The sequence below is a fragment of the Ascidia mentula genome, chromosome 4 (assembly GCF_947561715.1).
Source record: "Ascidia mentula chromosome 4, kaAscMent1.1, whole genome shotgun sequence".
Classification (NCBI taxonomy): domain Eukaryota; kingdom Metazoa; phylum Chordata; class Ascidiacea; order Phlebobranchia; family Ascidiidae; genus Ascidia; species Ascidia mentula.
The window spans coordinates 2,822,600-2,844,004 of record NC_138569.1 but is presented as its reverse complement, the minus strand read 5'-3'; the positions used below and the strand labels follow the sequence as shown (position 1 = coordinate 2,844,004).

The 21,405-nt window shown below is 39.8% G+C and overlaps 2 protein-coding genes across 3 annotated transcripts; one reads left to right on the top strand and one right to left on the bottom strand.

Annotated features, from left to right (window-relative positions):
* LOC145897951 (solute carrier organic anion transporter family member 4C1-like) lies at positions 1-8,440 on the bottom strand. The gene is made up of 11 exons (XM_082986403.1): positions 8,114-8,440; positions 6,077-6,340; positions 5,187-5,366; positions 4,289-4,391; positions 3,815-3,936; positions 3,301-3,561; positions 2,734-2,923; positions 2,149-2,308; positions 1,780-1,949; positions 1,225-1,430; positions 1-847 (listed from the first exon to the last, which is right to left on the bottom strand). Exons 1-11 carry the CDS (start codon positions 8,325-8,327, stop codon positions 609-611), a joined length of 2,109 nt encoding a protein of 702 aa, XP_082842529.1. The 5' UTR covers positions 8,328-8,440; the 3' UTR covers positions 1-608.
* A 3,869-nt stretch (positions 8,441-12,309) lies between these two features.
* LOC145899781 (elongation factor-like GTPase 1) lies at positions 12,310-21,376 on the top strand. Of its 2 annotated transcripts, none has more exons than XM_082988687.1 (24): positions 12,310-12,431; positions 12,532-12,634; positions 12,755-12,822; positions 12,878-12,962; positions 13,117-13,253; positions 13,329-13,466; positions 13,664-13,759; positions 13,824-13,936; positions 14,110-14,233; positions 14,290-14,369; positions 14,559-14,701; positions 14,989-15,111; positions 15,189-15,285; positions 15,644-15,941; positions 16,216-16,345; positions 16,688-16,819; positions 17,115-17,262; positions 17,558-17,694; positions 17,857-17,974; positions 18,092-18,257; positions 18,641-19,221; positions 19,552-19,697; positions 19,838-20,022; positions 20,559-21,376. In XM_082988687.1, exons 2-24 carry the CDS (start codon positions 12,544-12,546, stop codon positions 20,745-20,747), a joined length of 3,525 nt encoding a protein of 1,174 aa, XP_082844813.1. In that variant the 5' UTR covers positions 12,310-12,431; positions 12,532-12,543; the 3' UTR covers positions 20,748-21,376. The 2 variants fall into 2 exon arrangements, with proteins under 2 accessions (XP_082844813.1, XP_082844812.1); XM_082988686.1 differs by having other exon boundaries at positions 15,168-15,285.
* Positions 21,377-21,405: the final 29 nt, after the last annotated feature.

The following is a 21,405-nucleotide window of genomic DNA, read 5'->3' as shown; positions in this document are numbered from 1 at the left end:
TTGAAACTTATTTGAATTATATTTGAAATATAAGTTGGCGGAAACAGGAAACACGAGGATTGCACTTTTGACAAAACACAAAGTTGAAAAAGTATCCAATTACGAGACCCGTGCGAAAAATGCATATAAAGTTTTACGAAAAACTCATGCATGTTAGAGTTCCACTTCGTGAAGACAACAGTATTTTTTCGTCAGTATTATACGCGTCAGTATTATACAAACAGAACGCGAATATCAGAATTCAAGATCCTGTTCAATCGCCATATGCATAAACAACTTGTTCAACCACTCGATGGCACAAAAGAGCTGCAAAGACACGTATTGACGCATTCACGTTAAGAACTGCCTCAAAATCGTTTTCACGGGGTTAAATCATAATTTTCCAGCGCAATCCTTTCTTCTTTGTATAAAGAAATTACCCATTTTTAGGAATAAAACATGCAAGTAAAAATACCCTGTTTTCGGGAATGATTGAATGATTAAAAACTCCCAACGTCTTTGCGAAAATTTCTGAACAATTTCCCAATTAAACATCATCAGTCGATTCCAGGTCGGTTCAGTGCGATGACAAAACCGAAACACGTGATTGCGTCACGTGACATAGGTGCTCACAACACCGTGACGGGTTCCTTTGTGTCGTCGATTGTTGAGCTGTCGCCGTTTTCTGATTGGTTTCGTTCCACACCGTTTTCCGCCGGCTTTCCAAGGTCATTTTCGAATGCCTCGTTCACCATATCGGTTTGTGCTTTCAGTTCGGTTTCGGAAATTTTCTCGGCGCTGGGTGGAGGTTTGTAGAAATAACAGGCGCACGAAAAGAAAGTGGCAGACACCAGTTTGCATACACAAGCTGAAAACAAAATGAATTTTAATGCATTTTGATAACCTCGGCAGTGATATGGCTGTTTCGGCCCACATACTAACTAAATAATAAAACTGATTGGAATTTAATGAGTTCAAATCTCGTGAGAAAACGATAGGCAGAAAAATTCGTGCAGGAATGTAGTCTGGATGTTAAGTGTGTGCTAGTCTGGATGTGTGCGTTTTGATCCAATCATAATGTTTGCTTTATTTATGTTTGTTGTTTTTAGAATACTGATGATGCCGTATGGGCGAAATACATATATTCTGTATACCAGTATTTTGGATGATTGTGCAATAATCTAGGTCAGTCCTAGCAATCACTATATGAAAAAAAATGTTTCCTTAGCATATAAACTTGCTTACAAATGATAAGGACGTTGATCGCCATATTATAACTATCGTAGATCCAGCACGCTCCCTGCGATCCGTCGCACTCCCTAGTTTGCCATAGAATGCAGGTGAAATCGATAATAAAACCGAACAGTATCGGACCGGGAATGCTTCCCAGTGCACGGATGAACAACCACTGAACACCGATGGCGAAGGAACGCATTGAAGCGGGGACAATCCTGCAGGAAAAAGAAGAAGTCAGTGTGATGACCATAACCCAGTTAAACCACCACAAGCGTATAGAGGTTTTTCTTAACTCCGGTTTTTTCTGACTCATAAATGTAGTTTTGATGCTGACCATAGACATCAAACGTTTGTGTCACAGATACTTCTAATATACTGGCTATCTTGGCAGCAGCACTTTTTTTATTTTAATGGATTTGTAATGAGGGTTCTTGCGTCCAAAATGGCACTTAAGCTCTACCTAATATGAAAGGTTTGCAATTTAGAAAAATATGCTTTGGCTTTGGCAATGATCACTGACACAACTGAAGGAGTTAAAATGCGACAAAATATTCAACATCCTACCTAAAAGTCACCACCAGTGCTGGTGTGCTCGACATGAAAGTGAACATGACCACAACAAAGAATATGCCCAGAAATGCACCCAAAGTGTTGCAGTTTGAGGGACACAGACCTTGCACTGCTTGCCAGCCCCCACTCGTTGTGTTTGAAATGCATGAACAATCCTTGTAATACTAAAAATACAACATAATTGCATACATAAGAGATCACAGTAGCATTTTTGTAATCGAAACTGTGTGGTGACAAATTAAATACGTTGTTTTGATATTACTCCGATAGTTAAGCACTTAACTATTTGAAGGAAGTCAGTACGTTCAAATTTTATGTGAATAAAGGACGAAAGACATAAAAACGCCCGTAGATAAACCGTACCGTTGTGCTGTTAATTTCGTATGAGGTGGTGCAGCCGGCGTGGCATGCTGTGAAATAGATGGATTTGTCAGCTCCGCACACTGGGATGTAATATTCCCCTTGACACGTACAGTTTGCATTGCATGCCGCTGTTAAGTCTCCTCCTGGCGTGGTGTTGTCCCTTCACACAACACATATATTTCAGGTTACTTGTAAAGAGGGAGGAGTTTAAACAAAATGTCGACGAATAAAGGCTGTAGTGTTTGTAATCTGTTACTCTATTACAGGGTTTTCTCAACGGTGTCTTATGACTCTGCCCTGGGGCGCCACCGGGTGTTCTCCTGGTCCCACAAGAAGACTCCACACTGACTACTATGTAACAATTTAATGGTATTGGGTTGTTTTTTTTTGCCACACGGGCCCTTGCACGCCACTGTAGGAAGGCTACGAAGTATCAAGAATTCGGAAATGTTCTTATAACAGAATTTTTGTGGTCTGTTTGATCACTGTAAAGAGCTACTCAAAGTGGTCGTACGACGCAGAACACATTCCCAAACATGTCAGGTATCACCAGTCTAAGATAAAATTTGATATTAGCATACTTACAAGTAAGGATATGTAATTCCCGACACCGCTTGGTTGGGACAGTACAAGAACAACACTGGTGCTCCAGCACACACAAGAACACAACAAACTGCACTGAACTTGAGTATGTTGGCTGTCTTCAAGTTAAATTTCTGGACGATGACCCCAGCAAGTATGTGGCCAACTATACCCCCTGGTATGCTGATGATTCCTGGGAATAAAAGGGTTTTAATATAGCATTTTTTAGTTGTCAGAAAGTATGTTGTCACGCTTGCAAGGATTCGTGGCGGTCTATCACAGGTCAGAGACCTTAAACAATAATACTATTGGCGATGTTTATTTTGCACGGAAGATTCACGAAAAAATACTGAAAACGAGTTGGGAAACTAGCGAAATCCCATTTGTGGAATAATTTCTCAAGCGTCAGGCGATGTTTCAAACCAATAACTTGCTCACTTGAAATTATAAAATATTTGGCCCCCACCAAAAGTTTTGGGCTGTGTGCGCCACTGCTAGCTGCAAGGCCAAGCAACGTAATTAAAACCATTCTAAGTTTTCTACTATAGAATACTAACCACCGCAACCCACCCGCCATAATCGCTGCATCTCCGGCTGGAAGCTGGTACAAGTTCTCTATGATCTTAGGTAGGAATGTGGTGAACCCACTTATCACCATTGCCTCACTACATCCGGCGAGGGAGGTGAGAACGTATGTGGGATTCTTCAAGAGCGTCCACAGGGCGATTGGGAAGTCCTTGTACGAACGACCGAACCCCTCCTTCTCTGTTATGTCCTCACTTCCATCATTGTAGACCTCGGACTCTCTGAGGGCCCGGAATTTGCCAGCCCCTGTGTGTGGTACAAGGTTTGAGAAACGTTGAATTTGATTTCACGCTTATAGTTTTGCTTGAACTTTCCTCAGTTGAAAACTCCATGGTACATAGCCTAAGTATGTGTATTTCAACAAAGGTTAGTGAAAAACTGTTACGTGTAGTCTTTGTATCACTTTAAGTGTGCTCCCCCCCATAACTGTACAAGCGTCCACCATCCCCACATTTTACGTGGTAACAGTGGATGTAAACTACAAGTTACATTTATCTACCTGGAAAATCCTTCGGGAAGGCCAGTAGAGGAACAGTGAGTAGAAAGGCACAAGCCATTGCGCATATTATTCCCAACCACCATGCCCCAACCCACCTCGGGTCTGACGTATCAATTTCGATTCTGTAACGATAAATGCTTATTACCCAACAATGCCTAATATTACCAAAAACTGTGTAATATATGTTTATTAGATGTCCAGACCGTCAATGGTTCTTAAACATTTTTGAAGCATTAACGCTAATATAGACGTCATAAGATTTTTCTTCTTGATTGAAAAGTTTTTATAGCTCGAATGGTCAAGAAACGGGTTAATGTGATCATTATTGCATCCAAGTATCAGGCACATGGTCATTGATTTATTAAAACATACGTTCTATTTGTAAAACGAGTGAAACAGAGTAGCAGTTTCCATGTGTAACTAATGTTTAAGGCTTTATGGCCTAATGTATGAGTTCGTCGTGCTTAAACTCACAATGATTCATCCACGGTATCGAAATCCACCCAAACGGTGAGCACCAAACCACCCAGTCCATAGCCAAGCACGGGTCCAAATATTGAAGCTGCGTTTCCAATTCCTAAACGAAAGACAGATTCAGTTTGATAGAATTTTTAAGTGAAAAGTGTGTTTAAAGTTCCTGGCGACACAAACCAATAGTCCCAAAATAAGCATTTTTTTCATGCGTCAGTCATAAATAGTTTAGGCTCAGTGAGCGTGAAATAGAACCTTAAACCAGAGTGGATTTGGAGGTATTTGTGACAACACAAACACAGCGTGACTTTGGTAATGCCAAGTTTTGAGTAATCCTATACCCGACTCGCTGACCCAGATGCCACAGTGTTTTGCCGTTGTCATTCCCTATGGAGAGGTACTTTCCGCAACCGAGTTTAGCTCGCTGCTAACATAACAACATCGGTGGAATTTGTGAATCTCAGAACCCTCCCTAACACAATGACCAGAATGATCTTTGTGTGCGAAAGCAAAGCGAGAGACCTGTGTTGTTGACAATATACGCTTTGAAGGTATGTCAACACTTTAACCAGAAGCATGGCCTCACAAATAAACCACCAACCAACGGAAAAACTTTTACGGGAAGATTTGCAAGTGTTATTATCGTACTTGCTGCGTATTGTAAAAAGTGCTTCGAATTTAACTTGAATAACCATTATAGTTTTGTCAGTGCCAATGCCACTTCATCTCGCACATAGTTTATATCTGCGTAGTAAACCATGCGGTAAAGTAAGTACAATATGTATAAGAGATTACCACAACATGTTGACGCTACATTCACACAACCAAACAAAACTGGAAGACCCCCAGAAAAGTGAACCTATATTTAGAAGTTAAGCCGGAACAGAAGTACTCAACTTACCAAGGTACACGGCCGCAGACTCTTTGGGCACACTGTCTTCTATGAAAGACAAGCCTAGAGTGTAAAGTGGAGTACATCCAACCCCGTGCAACAACTGCCCCAGGATGAAAACGTACACGTATTTGTGGAGGCTGCTCGGTGCATCATCGCAATTGGTGCCGTTGTGTGCGATGCATTCGGCTGCAAAAAACGCCAAGTTAATGTGTAATAGTCCGCATATGTGACCCTATATATATGCACACATCGACCGTTAGTGACTCAGTTATGGCGTGATGATATTCGAATGCGTTGCACGATGGAAAAGTACTGTCACATGCAATGACGAAACTCCTTATAATTGGAATTTTTGTCCCTTATTTCCAAAAGGAAATCACGATAATAGACGTTTTGCTCTGCAACCTTTTCGGTTTATTCGGTTTCCATTTCACGACTTGTATGTTTGTTTCATTTCATCATAATTCGGTGTACTCCACTCAGCGTTATTTGAGAGCATTAAGTCTCACTTTTAGGTCAATTATTTCAAATACATCATTAACTCATAAATTTTATAAAGGAATATTATCCTGTTTTAAAAACTCTTCAACGTAGGCCACAAGTTGCGATTAAAAGAAGTTTGCAATTATTTTAAAAACCATGTACAAGCAATGGAGTAAATACGATATCTCTTTATATGATCAAATGATAAGAGAGGTAGAAACCGTGGCTCTGTTTGCATCTTGCTAAATGCGTTTACAAACGTTACTAAATATCTTTTTTTTCTTTAGCATCACACAATCATAATAAATCACCAAGCTGCACTGATGAGACGTTGTATGTCGAAACAGTGGTCATTTGTCAGCAGCTCACAAAACAACAAATAACGTCTAAAAACTAGCAGAAAAAACCCCCACCTGTAAAATCCTCAGCATACTCGTAGTTGGGGGTTGTGAAATGTGGCAGAGAGAAGACAAGCGCCCCGACACCCATGATGAAGCAACCGATCCCAACCCATCTCGGTCTGTGGGATCTGGAACCGAAGTATGTGACGAACATGGTGAGGACGCAGAACGCGATATCGTATCCAGTCGAAATGACCCCGGTCTCCGAACTCGTCAACCCGAAGCGCCGTTCCAATGTTGAGATGCTTACGTTGACAAATCCGTTTACAAGGGACCCTGAAAGAATAGATTTGTGGGTTTTCAGTATTGTATGACTAATGATGTGTTGTGCGCTACCAGGGGGCAGATTCACAAGAAGAAATGCAATTCCTGTTAACAGTTACAGGAATCCCTCCCAATTTTACCCACAAGGCCACGCCCTCAACGATTCAATGTTTTGTTATATAGTGTATTTAAAGTCGGTCAGCTTTTATAAAAGACAAATGCATATTTCGATGTAACAGAATCGCCAGTTTTTTATTCAAATATATAGGGAAGTGAAAAAGGTGAAAAATTCACGTTAAATTCACCGGTGTCGTCTTTTTTCATTGAAAATGACCAAGTCATGCTCAATGATTAATGGAACAAGCCTAACATCAAAGACTATGCGGCGATTAATGAATGTGTTATGTCATGCACGTAAGTGTTTGCTTCACCATTCACGTGTCGTTTACTCGTTTTCTGCTGCTCAAGGTTGTGCAAACAGTTCGACAGCTTAACGACGCGGTGTTACCAGAACTGGATTTTTAATACCCGGAATTTGTTGTAAAATAAACCAGTCTCGGCACCTTTAAAGTGTTTATGTGGAGAAATCGGGTCTTTACGAGGCCTTAGCGCGTAAAAATAGTCGAACCGTGACGGATGTAGCGTTCATCGCGCAACAATTTAAACAAAATTAGTTTGTCTCAAAGGCTGTGAATTTTTCCAAGTGCGTCGCTTATAAACAGTTTGAGTGACACTGCTTTGCAAGAACGCAATGGACAAAACTGCCAGATTTCATGTGAGGCATTGCCTTGTAAGACTAATATTGACATTTGCAGACACAAGGTACATTGGCCTGCAATAAATCATGCAACCGCGTATGCTCTGTACAGTTCATCTTGCACAATGCCAACTCGTGATTCGGTGGTTAATTTTTAAACCAGGCGATTTTTATGACATCTCCTAGTCTTCATTATATGCTGAGGTAGGACGCAGTGTATTTGATCGACAAAATCGACTCTGCAGCGTTCAAATGTGTTTTGGTGGTGTTACAAGCACGTTAGCAGCACAACATTTCATTTCGTGCTGGAAAAATGCTGAAAAAAGGATATATTTCTGCCATATTTTACTTGGTTGTGCGTGCAATCTTTGGCATTTGGGTACAATCTTAAATCTGGGGCTATTTGTGCAATTCCTTCAATCCCAACTATACACGCTTCTTTGTATTACAATATCCGGTTAGTCCAAATAACCTTTGTGACGTTTGCCATCTATCACTCCATTGTGGATAAACCTCCCACGCGTTTATTCTCTACGTCATTGTTACGTAACAATGTGTCCTCCTAATCGATCGATTGCTGAGTGTTTGTGTCAGATGGGAAATGACCCAACAGTAAGTAGTGGGCGGCACACATACCCAACACTTACATTGTTCTGTTGTTTACAATTATACCTCAGTAACAGGTCTGTTTAAACCTATTCCATCCTTATCTTGTGCATTTATAAATGGCATTCAAAAACAGGAATATAGGGCAAAATTCGCAACTATTTGTGTTGGCGTGTTTTGGAAGTTTGATCCATTGACTGTAACCGTATACACCAGACATGGACTAACTCTGGCCCGATGACCAAATCCAGCCATCCAGGGGTTGGTATCGTGTAGATTAAAATTATCTGTTCATACTGTATAGTTACTGCACGCTTTTAACCGTTACATTTTCCGATAACAAGTTTTAAACGCTAAATACTGATTGAATCACAGCGTAATGTAAATACTCGTTTTTTACCGATAACATTGCTTGGACCCACCTTGAATAATGACGAAAAAGCAATATGCCACCAGGAAGCCTTTAGCGTTGTTGCAAAATTGGAGGCAGGATGGAGTAAACTTGCCCCAACCACACTTGTAATCCTCCTCCTCATCAAATACAGACGAGCCATCGGACGATGACCTTTTGACCTTGACCTCAAACGAATGGACCGAGCTCTTTTCGTTGCCATTCTTGTCAGCGTCAGGGGCCATTTTCAGGGTTTTCGAATGGGTCCAGATGGGGTCAAAATGCAGCAGCCGTGGCTAAATAATCGCTTCTCTGATTTTACTTCGACAGTTAACGCCTCATGTACCTAATGTGCTGTAAAGCTGTGCAGAAACACAAGCATTGCTTTGTTACAGCCTTTGACGACGATTGGGTATTGTTTGCCATACTGAGGAGTGCGGTTGGTTACGTTCCACATTTACAACGTATTGAAAGTGAACAAGCTGATTTTCATGAAAGTTAAGCTTCACATATGATATGTATGTACATGGGTATATCTGTTATAATATTAACCTTTTGCACCCAAATTAAATATGTTTAACTTTCGCATTACAACATTGTGTTCTAGGTTAACTCCCTAAAAGTTTTTGCGCAAGTATTTTTGCAGGCTAGCTTGAGATTGAGCAAACAGGTAATTCAAGGTACATAGCTTTGCACTGCATTGATTAGAGATAAAACCACTCCTCTTAAAATCCAGGACAACCTGCCAGCTTTAAGTATACCGATACATCTTCAGCCACAACAAACGCCTTTTCCAAACTGATTGGAAAAACGCCACGTTCAATCAGTCGCACGATTGGCCGCTTAACCGAATCGAAACTTTCCGTCATAAGATCCAACGAAACTACCGGGAAATATTAATTTCCAGAAATTTCCTAACCTCAATAAGCTTTCCATACTAAACTGAACTGACAAATAACGCTTGCTTGCTAAACCTTCCCTCTCTGACCAGCTTTCCTATAGTGGGTCATCAAACATCGCCCACCAATTTGTTCGACTCTATGGAAACGACTTCTCTTCCGTTTTGCGTCACCTACTTTCGCAGTGTCATACTTTTTCCCGTTGTACTTTTTAGCTGTGCCAACTATATGTTTTATTCGAGTTCCAGGCAAATACCAGGCACTTGGCAATAGCGTATGGAGGCGTCCTGCATTGCGTCACATAGCTGCCTTTTTCACGCTTGACATGTTGCTCTGTCGATCACCCGTGGGCGAATGCCGCAAGCTTGCTGCATGTGAGAAGGCGATATAGCATTTCCGTGAGAACGTTAGTCGGCTTATCATCGAAATACAATTTTTGTCAAAAAAAGTTGCAACGAGGCCATCATGAAGCAGGTTGTACCAAAACATCTAACTTAACATGTGCATTAAATTACTTGGCTGCTAACACATTTCCTTGAATGTTTTTGCTTCCTGCGACACTAAATGCCAACCCGGCCGACCAAATTACAACCTTTCGCAGATTTTGTCTTGCCTCAATCTCATATCATTTGCAAGTGATGTTACCCTTCAAACAGCCTCACAAATTTAACGAGCTCGGTATGTCGCACAGGCCTGGCATGTTATACCTGCCGGACCTACAGCAACTGACGTATTACTTCGAGCAAACAAAAGGGTCCGTACGCACACCCGTCTGACACGGGTTATTGCCAAACATTAAACCCCCTCACAAAGCAAATGATCCGATTTTTGTCATACCCCTATGACTGTGTACAGACAAAATTCAACGGACGATGGGAGTGTTATTGCTGCGTTTACCCTCTGTCAACAGCAAGTAACGGTGGTGTTGTTTTCTTAAAAGCATAGCTTCGCGGCGACATCCCCTTTTTTCTTGTTTACTCCTGGACGTTTTTCGAAAACAAAATTTACCCAAGAACATTACTCACGGATTTACTCACAATTCCGAGAGGAAAATGGGTAACCTACGTAGCCAGGCCAAATTCTATTTTAATACTTTGTTCGCTACAGTGGAGTTAGACCAGTCACGCCTTAGTATTGAACTGATGTTCGAATGAGTTGCTGCCGAAACGTATTAAATAAATTAAACATTTATATGTGTTTTCGCTATATGGACAATCCTCTTTGTTCTCCGAACTAAAATTTACGCTCCCCCTCCATCATACAATAATACCTTTGATTTCATTGTGCTTGTATTTTTAACCCTTTTGTCCTTGTCGTATATGCGTTACACTACAAAACGAATCCAGACCAAATAATACGAACCATTTGTGTTTCTCAGAAAAATTTCGACCGAAAATTGAAATTTGTTCTCCCTTATTTTCCCCAAGAAGTAGAATTACCCTTGTTGAGAACCAACGCCTTAGAGAATAAGCGACTATAAAAGCCTTTAAGTTTCCTACAAATTTTTAGTGCGTAAATATTGCCCAGATATCGCAAAGCAAAGCCATGCATTAACTTCTATATAACAGAAAACCACAACGTTCAGCTCCCTTTACCTGAACACTGACGTCGCAGCCAAACTGGATCGAAGCTATGTTTTCTGACATGTCGTAAATTAATTGAAAAATCACGTATCTGAGGAGGATCTTGACATACCGGGCTCAACGCTCTACCGACTGAGCTGCAGTAATTAGGGGTGTATATTGTGGCCTAGATAAACTGGTGCGCAAGCGCACAACTTGCCAGGCAACTTTCACATGCTTGTAAGATCTCTACCACAGTAATCAGACAAGGCAGAAATAATGCATGCTCTTCCATGGCAAGATTTAAGCTTTCGTAGCCAACCTATATTTCATTACTATCTAATGTTCTGCGGTATGTAGAATCTCCTCACGTATTTTAGAACTGAAAAGATCTAGCGTTTCATAACCTCAAACACCCGAATATAAAAGCGCATGTTCATTACTAATCAACATAGTTTTGAAGTTAGAGACTGCGGCACCGGTACATCGTGACGTCGAGAAACGTTTTTTTTGCATTCGTGACATATTTGCAGAAACGCAAGTTCCACACAGGAAATGTTAACTGTTCACTGCGGTTTTCCCAAATGTCGAAGTTTGGCTGCATGGTTAGCTCAAGGCCATGTTCAAACTATACTGAAACCGCTGTGACATTTTTTTAGGCGTTTTGCTAAATATATTCTGTGCGTTGTTGTTTGCGGCAACTACGATTTTACTTCACACTCGTAAAGCACTTGACCCGCTTGCTACATTATTGTTAACTTCAGGGCCCTTGTGTTGACAAGCTTGCCCATCCCTAATATATATTGGACGCCCTCTCGATTATTCCTGCTCAATAAACTAAATTTTTAGGATGGAATGTTTATTTTTTGTTAAATCGGCACAAAATCACTGCGACCTTCGGTATCCAAAATGTTACTTATGGCACCACACACAGCAGTAAAATCGACACCCGGTTACAAAATCAAAATAACAAACTTTAAATAGAATTCAATTTAAGTTCGTTGACGCACTTTTAGGAACGCAGGTTAATTCAACTGTGAAAGGCCAAGCCCTGATAAATGTCTGTTGCCTTGGTAACAAGTTTTGTTTGTACCGCTTCTAAACATACTCAACTGGGCTTGTAATTCTGAAGTTTATTATAGCGCGCTGAAAATAGTTATTTGAACGCATCATTTTAAGTCTTATAACCTTGCTTGATCTAATTTTCCGAACAAGCGTAAAATATTATGTGAAAATACAACCATATTATGGATGTTTTTCAAATACATCATTCCGAAAAACTGGCCCTTGTAACAGTGTGTTGCATTTTCGCCAAGTAAGGCCGGTATGCTCTTGAAAATGTGAACAGGTGATTATTCTGCTTCGTGACACCGCTATTGCAACAGCTTAAATGACTCTTTATGTGCAACAAATACATTTTGCTTAAAATACGACCATGTCAGCGTAATTAAAATAAAGTTTTAAACTGGGCTAGTAACAAATTAGATACCGAAATCCCGATAAAACTCTGCAAAAAATAAAAGTGCTTGTGAGGAGATTTCAGATTAGGACGTTGGGAATACACAAAATATGTTTGAAAGTTTGAAGCCTTTGTTTTATGGATATTGCTGCAAGAACCCGTTATCATTGTCAAATTATTTTTGTAAATTATTATATTTTTTACCAAATGGATTTTACTGCAAAATTTATTGATGGCGTGCTTGATTGATCAAGCGCTGAATTTGTCTGTGCTCAGTGTTGCGCAACAGGCATGAAACAGCTGATTTGCGCGTTGATTCAAGTTTACTATGCACGTTGTATTGCAAGATTATCTAAAAGTTATCAATAACGCAACAACTTTTCGTCAAACAACATCACGGTTGGTGTTATCAGATAACATACTTACAAGGTAAATGTTTGCCTTAAATGCTAGTTGATGGAACATTGTAAGAATGTTACACTAAGAATGTTACAAAACTAAAAAAGAAAAATATTTTACAATTTTGAAGAGAAAAGCAAAAATGCGGACAACGACAACAGAGAAAATTAAGGAACTTCAGCAAAATGTTGACAACTTGAGAAACATTTGTATTCTGGCCCACGTTGATCATGGTATGACTTAGGTTGTAAGTATAGCCTATAGAATTACTCTAATATGATAATTTTCTTGATCATGGTATGGTTTTGCATTAATCTTGTTTAACTATACAACTCAAACACAAATCCTTTCAGGAAAGACAACCCTGGCAGATTCACTCATTGCTAGCAATGGTATCATTTCCAATCGAATGGCTGGAAAGGTTAGATAACATACGTTACACATCAACTTTTCCTAATTTCAACTTTTATATTTAGCTGAGATACATGGACAGTCGTGAAGATGAACAAAAGAGGGGAATAACCATGAAATCCAGTGCAATTGCCCTGCATTACAGCCAAGGTGTGTTTTTCTATCGGATATTGTAGTTTTGAAACAATTTCACAGTGTATATAAAATTAAACTGCCTACATTTCATATTTATCTCATGAATGTTTTTGAAAAAGACACAAAAACTAACTGTTTGTTAATTTTTATATTTTCTTGTAAAAAACAGATGGTGGCAAAGAGTTTCTTGTAAATCTGATTGATTCTCCTGGCCATGTGGATTTTAGCAGTGAAGTTTCAACAGCTGTGCGGTTATGTGATGGAGCTGTTGTGGTTGTCGATGTTGTGGAAGGTGTATGTCCACAGGTAATGGTTGTTAACCAATATAGGTTACCAAAACATTTTTCGATGTATACTGATGTAATACTGTTGTCTTTGCAGACAAAAGCTGTTTTGAAGCAAGCTTGGTTAGAAAAGTTGACTCCAGTGTTGGTATTAAACAAAGTCGATCGCCTCATCTCTGAGCTGTGCTACACTCCTCTGGAAGCTCATTTGCACTTGCAGAGACTCATGGAACAGGTGCTTATTGTGAATACAGCATGTTTAAGGTTATATAAATACTGAAACCAACAACAGTTTCACCCGGCAAGCAACAATAAAATGCTTTAAATTTTACACACACCTGCTTGGGTTTGTATTTTGTTTAATGTTATTTAGTCAGCTTTCTGGTATATTTCTGTAAAACTTTTTTTGAGGTATTTTGTGTGTTTTTGCAGATCAATGCTGTTACAGGCAGTTTATTTACTGCTGAAGTTTTGGAAAAGAGTGCCCAGAATAATTCACAAACGCAGAAGAGATTAAAGGATGGAAATGTACGGTTTGTTAATGTTTTCCTTCAATGGCCAGAAGTAAGCTTAAACTGGTTGTAAATTGTAGGTAGTATATGACTGGAGCAGTGGATTGGATGATATTGACGACACAGAGTTATATTTTGCGCCTGAAAAGGGAAATGTAGTGTTTGCCAGTGCAGCTGATGGTTGGGGTTTTCAGTGAGTATTGAGTGTAAATTCAAGTTTTAATTTTTCGAGAAAGTTTTTGCGTTTTAAAAGGGTTTAAAAGTTTTTCTAATGAACTGGTTGATTCTTATTGTGACATTTGGCAAAGAATATTTGTAAAAGTATCAACTGTGTTAAAAATAAACAAAGGATATTGTCTTGTTAAGGGTGCAGACATTCGCAAAGTTCTTTTCTGAAAAGTTGGGAATAAAAGAATCAGTCCTTTGTAAAACACTGTGGGGTGATTATTACGTCAACACTAAAGCAAAGAAAATTGTGAAAGGTGCTCAGGTAAACATCTTGAAAGATTCAAACAAAAACTCAAAACTGAACCATAACATTTGCAGACAAAGGGGAAGAAACCACTTTTTGTTCAGTTTATTTTGGAAAACCTTTGGTCGTTGTATGACACAGTGTTGGTTCGAAGGTAAGGACTTCAAATCAAATCATGTTTATTTTGCGAAAAAAGCAACTAAGCAAAGAACAATATACAAAGAAATGAAATGGCATAGGCACCGATAAAACCATAAAGGTTATCGAGTCAGGCGCCCACTTGCAAATAAAAATATCCATTGTACTTACTCTGCCATGTAAAGATTTTACCGCATTGCTTCAGGGATCCTGAAAGGTGTGAGAAGATCACATCATCCTTAAACATCAAAGTGTCAGCAAGAGACAGCAGAATTTCAAAATCTGAACCAAAGTCGTATCTTCACGCCATCTGCAGTCAGTGGCTGCCACTTGCCAAAGCTGTTCTTTGTAAGTAAAAAAAAAATTTTCTTCTTACTTACATGTTGCACAATTTATATCTTGGCAGATATTAAATTTTTAATTTGACTCCTGAAAATATGATTATATGTATTGTTTGGTTAATGTGAAAAAGTATTCACATATATATTAATGAAAGTAAACTTGATCTGGTTGAATCAAAGGACCCTGGCAAGCAGTCAATCAACCCTTTACCGCTGTCAGTGTTTTTATGCATATTTCATAACATAGAAAACACTAATTGGTGTGTATTGTTTGATGTAAAGTTTGTATTAAAGCGAGTGTTTGCCACCACATTCCATCCCCCAACAACTTACCTGAAGAAAGGATAGAAGGTTTGATGTGTGGAGCAACAAAAAGTTTTTCATCGCTCCCTGAACCATCACAGGCACTTAAGCAAGGTAAAAAGTTAATTTATAGCTTTGAGACAAACAAATGCGTGTATTTTTCTTGTAAGTTTTATTTTTTTTCATCTCAGAATTTCTCAAATGCGATTCTTCGTCTGATATTCCGATTATCCTCGTTTCAAAGATGGTAGCAGTGGACAGCAAAGTGCTTCCTGAAAATAAGCAGAGGTAAATTAAATTTTTTTTAACACAGCAAATAAGTTGCTAAGTTTCCGTGCAACCCGCGTTTGAACATGAAGATTGTGCAACAATAAAACAACTGTATACATGGTAACACAATTCACGGATTTACCCCTACTCATAATTCTGAGAATAAAAACACTGGCCCATACTGATGATGGCATAAGTTTTTGCCGAAACGTTTCAACATGGCAATGTTGATAACAGTATGGGCCAGTCTTTTTATTCTCAGAACCGTATACAATTTCGGCAAAGTGCTACAAAATGTTTGTTTTTTTGTCTTTAAAAATGCTTAAAAGTATTTTTTACTTTTTGTGTAATCTCTATTTTCACCCAAATGTTTTAGGCCCTTAACGGCTGAAGAACTTCAACGAAGGCGTGAAGCAGCGAGATTACGTCACGCTGAACGTACCGCAAACGAACAGGGGGAATCCCGGGGTGCGAAACCCATGGGATGTGACAATTCTGCGGCTCCGTCTAAAAATGCTCAACAGCCACAGGAAAATGAAGAAACACAACCGAAAAAGGAGCAACATTTTGTGGCGTTCGCCCGGGTTTTCAGCGGCACTTTACGGGCTGGGCAGACATTATACGTGTTGGGACCCAAGCACAATCCCTCGGCATTTACAGATGCGTTGGAGCAGGTATAGTTTCTTTTGAAGTTAAGAAAGCCGGTAACCTTGATTAAGCTGGTTGGACTTTCCCGAAATTGTACCGACAAAGGCATTGTATTCAGATGTCCAAAATGTTAAAAGAATCCCACTTAAAAAAAACTCTGAAATTTAAAAAACAGCTTTACTCACATACTTTCCAGTTTAAGTTTATTTGGACTTAGTTTAATCTGCTTTTAATGCTAGTTACAGAAACCAGTACTTTACGTTGTAATTTAAAAACGACTTTTCCATTGTGGATATTTAGGATGAAACTCAGCTGGACGACGTGATCGCGTCGAATCCTTACATCACCCAAGCCAGTGTTTCAAGCGTTTACTTGTGGATGGGCAGGGAATTGGAGAATGTGGAAGAAGCACCGGCTGGGTGCATAGTTGGTACGTCGCATTGAAACAAACACAAATGTCTGAATGCTCTGTCCAGTGCAAATGTTTTACTGTTGAAAATAATAATAGAACCCTGATTGATTTTATTTGAAAAAGTGATACTGATGATGCCGAATTAATGCGAAAAATATAAAAATAAAACAACTGAAATACAGGTGACTTAGGTTTGCTCTTATATAACTTGTTAGAAACCTGATTGGATATAGATTAGAACTAAGCTACCCTTGCACGTTGTCGATCGAAAACCGTATCGAGAACTTCTGTGTAAAACTGAAAATGCCGATCAAACAGACATTTTCTTCATGATTTTTTTCACCCTTGTTTTTGCTTCAGGTATTGGGGGCCTTGAGGATCACATTCTTAACTCTGCCACACTTAGTAGCACTGTGGCCTGCCCTCCGTTCAGTGCTTTGTCCCTTGACAGCGCTCCCATTATCCGTGTAGCTGTGGAACCAAAGCTGCTCAGTAAGTTTTTAAATTTTAAAATATTGCTTAATTTTTATCGTCAATTTGTGAAAACACCCCCTAAAATTGTGTTTTTGCCCATATTTGACTGTTTTTAATGCAGTTAAAGTTGCGTTTTAATTGACACTACAAAGTGTTCACGTGGGGGCTCATTTCGCATGTCCTACAAAAACGATATTCTAGGCCTTTGTTGTCTTGTCTGCATTGTTGTTAAATTCACATGTCCTAATACTGTAGTTTAATGTTAATGTTAATTTAACCTTCAAAATCCATACACAAGTGTGCCTTTTTTCAGGTGAAATGGGAAGTTTGATGAACGGATTGAAGTTATTGAATCAAGCCGACCCGTGCGTACAAGTCTTAGTGCAGGAGACTGGGGAACACGTGATCGTCGCAGCAGGAGAAGTTCATCTGCAGAGATGTCTCGATGACCTGAGAACTAGGTTTGTTCGAACTTTGTAGAGAATACATTCCATGGTTTGCCATACACAGTTAAGTTTATGGGAAAAAAAGAAAAAATAGTTGATGTAATCTTTGTATATCGTTGTTCATGGGTCTTATTTGGCAATGTTAAATCTGTACAAATGTTTAAAAAATGTAATAAACAAAAAACTTAACCGCTGCCCTTTTTAAGTACAAGCTGTTATCATTTGTTATTTTTAAATTTTTACCAATGATATTTTAATGTAAAATCAATATGACGTCACATGCATTTACCCACAATTCATCATTATACAGATTCGCTAAAATTGAGGTTAACGCTTCAGAACCGATTGTGCCATTCCGCGAAACGGTGATTCCCCCGCCCAAGGTGGATATGATGAACGAATTAATCGGAACTCAGGAGAAAAATCTCATGCAGAAGTGGGAGAAGGGTAAGATCTTACATTACTTTAATTCGGCGGTTGTTAATCGTGGTAACTGAGCGCGGCTAATTTTGATCATGTGATTTTAACATGCTGCTTGTTCTGAAGGCGGAAAAGTGCCTCGTTAGTTTCCTTGGCAACGCCGAACTTTATTTTACGATTTGTTTTAAGAAAGTGGAGACGCAAACTTGACCGACACCGGACAACAACACCCGAAAAAATCGAACGTTGCTAAGGAAAGCACGGTTGTTATGCAGACCCCTGATAAACAAGCAACACTCTCCGTGAGGTATGTTTGCTACTCTATATATTCCAACTTTAGATCTAACAGCCAATGCCATCAAGCCACGTACACAAACCAGGAATTTATTGGAAAAATTTATAACATTGAATGCGAATTCGCTAGAGCGATCGCGCTCCCACCTGACGTCACAAAACTGTTGGAGCGTAACGCGGAGGTGATCCGGGTCCTCCAGCAGATGGAAACGGAGGTTAAGGAGATTTTCCTGCAGAGGAGAAGAAGACTGGAGAGTACAGGGAGCAGTACTGGAGGAGAGGAAAGTGCTACTGAGGTACAACAACCAACAAGCTTTAAACAATTATTTTCAAATTAATTATTATACTGTTTGCAGCGCTGTTTTAAATGAACTGTTTTAAGCTTCAGCTCTGCTGTATACATTTACATGTTTTATCCAGAAGGGCTACTAACGTGTTTTTTATGATATGATTTTTGTAATCAGCCTAGAAGGCATACTGGAACTTGTAAATCATTTGATAGCGCACATACGGACGAGGAGGTCGGTTTTCATTTAAAACATGACTTTAAGAGAAGGCGCAAAGGAAGACTCGGACGGTTACCTTGCTTCAGCTGTTTACATTTCAAAATGTTTAAGAATTTTCATTCAGACAGTGTAACGACCAGTACCATGTTTATTAACTTTCGAGTGTGTTTCAGGAATCGCAACCGACCGAACGACATTCGTTCTGCGATGACGAAAACAACGAAAACAACGACGACGATGACGTCATCTCCAAAATACACGCCGAGCTGAAGGTGAAACCGGCGACCTTGGCAGCTCTCCGTAAGCTTAAACTTGACCTTGATACGTCCTTTACGACCGCGGGGCGCCGCAAGTGGTCGGGCGTGGTGGAACGCATTTGGTCCTTCGGGCCCCGAGGCAATGGGCCCAACTTGCTCGTCAATCTAATACCGGAATACATGAGGCCCTCGATATGGACGTGCGTGGACGCCGACGCTCATGACGTCACCGGTGCTTACCGTGAATGCGACCACAGTGTGGCCAGTGGGTTCCAATTGGCCACATTGTCTGGGCCACTGTGCGAGGAGCCGCTCCACGGTGTTTGTTTCATCGTGGAAGGTTGGACAACTCGGGTTCCTGCGCGAAACACGCCGTCACTGACACCCAGCGGCGAGCTAGAGTTGACGGAGAAACCGCACGACGGCGATGTTGAGCCGACTGAACGAAGTGTTACGTTTGCCGAAGAGAGAGAAACGAAAGAAACGGCAAATACGAGGTTCGAATGTAAATTATCCAGAGGTTAATATTGTGAAGGTAATTTCTTTACCAAACAACCATCACTTCTTTAACGTTGGTTTCTTTTCATATCAAGACACTGGCGATACTTTTTAAAGCGAAATGTATTTGTCAGTAAGTAAAAAAGCATACAGATTATACCCTGGAAACAAACGTTTGCATTCTTATATCAAGCAAATGGCGTTAATAGTCAGGGCAATTGCAACAAAATGGAAAATGATTCCAGGAGTGGAAAAATGTTTTCATACGATTTTTTTTTGTTTATTTGTGTCATACGCTACATTTTCTGACAATTCCGTATCTTTTTTAGGCCTGACCGACATTTCTACGGCCCCATGTCCGGTCAACTTATCTCAACAACTAAGGAATGTTGCCGCCGAGCTTTCCAGACTCAACCCCAGCGTTTAATGGCTGCAATGTACACATGCGACGTACAAGCTACTGCAGAGGTGTTAGGTATGAATGGGCTCTGTGTAGTTAACAGTTGGATTTGATTAGTTTTTGCCCGTGCACTTACTAGGTCTACTTGGCTTACTGGGCTTCAAAAGTCAAAGATTGCATTTGTAACAAGTTAGCAATGCGTTTCTTTCCTACAGGGAAAGTGTATGCGGTGCTTGGGCGTAGGGAGGGAAGAGTTCTGAGGGAAGATTTGCGTGAGGGTTCAAGCTCTTTCAACATCGTCGCTACACTCCCTGTCGCCGAAAGTTTCGGATTTGCCGAAGAAATCCGAAAACGTACGAGCGGTCTCGCCTCCCCGCAACTTGTTTTCAGTCATTGGGAGGTGGGTTTTTGTTTTAATTTTAAATTCGTATTTGTAACAATATATTTGACTTCTTACCACAAAAATAAAAACATTTTGATTATTGGATCTAAAATACTTGGGTTGGGCAAGCTGTAAGTTTCTGAGTTAGCGGATCGTCACAAAACCCTGCATTTGCTTGACTTCAAACAACACAAGTCGCCATATTGTGAAAAACTGTTTAAAACTTCGTTTTGTAAAATATAACAAAACAAATCTAAAATGCTGTTAATCATTAGTAAACGTTTCGAACACTAACTGTTCCCAGTTAGTGTTCGAAACGTCTACTAAGAATATGATTAACAGCATTTTAGCTTTGGCTTTCATTTTCAAAGTTATCAACTCCAAATATTTTGCACCCACATAACAAAACAACCTTACTTAGTTGTTTTGGTTGTCATGATCACTTAAATATGATACTGTAACAGCATGCGCTGAACGCCCCAATATTCTGAAACCTTTTTCCTAATTGAGCCATCCAGGTCGACGATCTATTACACAACAAATATTTTCGGCAGGTTGTGACGAGTGACCCTTTCTGGGTTCCAACGACCGAGGAAGAAATTCAACATTTCGGGGAGAAAGCCGACTTCGAAAATCAAGCCACAAAATACATGAACTCTGTCAGAAGGAGGAAGGGACTTTTCGTGGAGGAGAAGACCGTGGAGCACGCGGAGAAACAGAGGACTCTGGGGAGAAACAAGTGATCCCCATTCCATGAGATTAAAGTGCGATAGAGATATCTTGGTGGGTGGAAGTTTGAGATGACCGGATTTTTGGTGATTGCGGGATTTCGGTATCAAAATGTTTTGTTAGGAAAACGCAAAGAAAATTTTCAACAAGTCTATTTGAGCATGACCGGGTGTTACAGAACACCGTGGATGCATTTACAGTGGCTATATATGGCATAAGAAAGAAAGGTTAGGTTATGTTATGTGTTTGTGCTGTGTTTCCAAATGTGGTTTCGGACGAACACTTGCTGGTGAGTCTCAGAAAATGGGTTTTGTATTTTAACTCGAATAATATACACAAAGTTTGGTCATTGCCAGTTGTTTGCAATTACAACATCTTTTGCTGCCTTCTTGTTGCGGGGGATTTTCCGTGTGTTCCGTATTATTTACATTCCTAACGCTTATAAACGAAAGCAGATAATCCTGGTACTTGAGTCTGTTCTGAATTTGCTTTCTGTGGCGAAAAATACGTATTCGTGTTTCTTGGCTTGCTTGTTTTTCCAAGAGTAAATTCTAAAATGTATTTGATTCTGTTCATTGTGGCGTTGAAAAGTTGAAATTAGTGACGATTTAGCAATCCATAAATATGCGTAATTTGGTTAAAATAACAAAAATCTTTGGGATAGAAATCAGA

Bases quoted from the DNA above. Each gene is read 5' to 3' on its own strand.
- LOC145897951 (XM_082986403.1), bottom strand. From the start codon at position 8,327: ATGGCCCCTGACGCTGACAAGAATGGCAACGAAAAGAGCTCGGTCCAT. The intron at 3,937-4,288 runs GTGAGTTTAAGC...TTATCGTTACAG, and splicing joins GATACCGTGGATGAATCATT to AATCGAAATTGATACGTCAG. The intron at 2,309-2,733 runs GTAAGTATGCTA...TGTTGTGTGAAG, and splicing joins GGAATTACATATCCTTACTT to GGACAACACCACGCCAGGAG.
- LOC145899781 (XM_082988686.1), top strand. From the start codon at position 12,544: ATGCGGACAACGACAACAGAGAAAATTAAGGAACTTCAGCAAAATGTT. The intron at 13,254-13,328 runs GTAATGGTTGTT...TTGTCTTTGCAG, and splicing joins TGGAAGGTGTATGTCCACAG to ACAAAAGCTGTTTTGAAGCA. The intron at 17,975-18,091 runs GTATGTTTGCTA...CGAATTCGCTAG, and splicing joins CAAGCAACACTCTCCGTGAG to AGCGATCGCGCTCCCACCTG.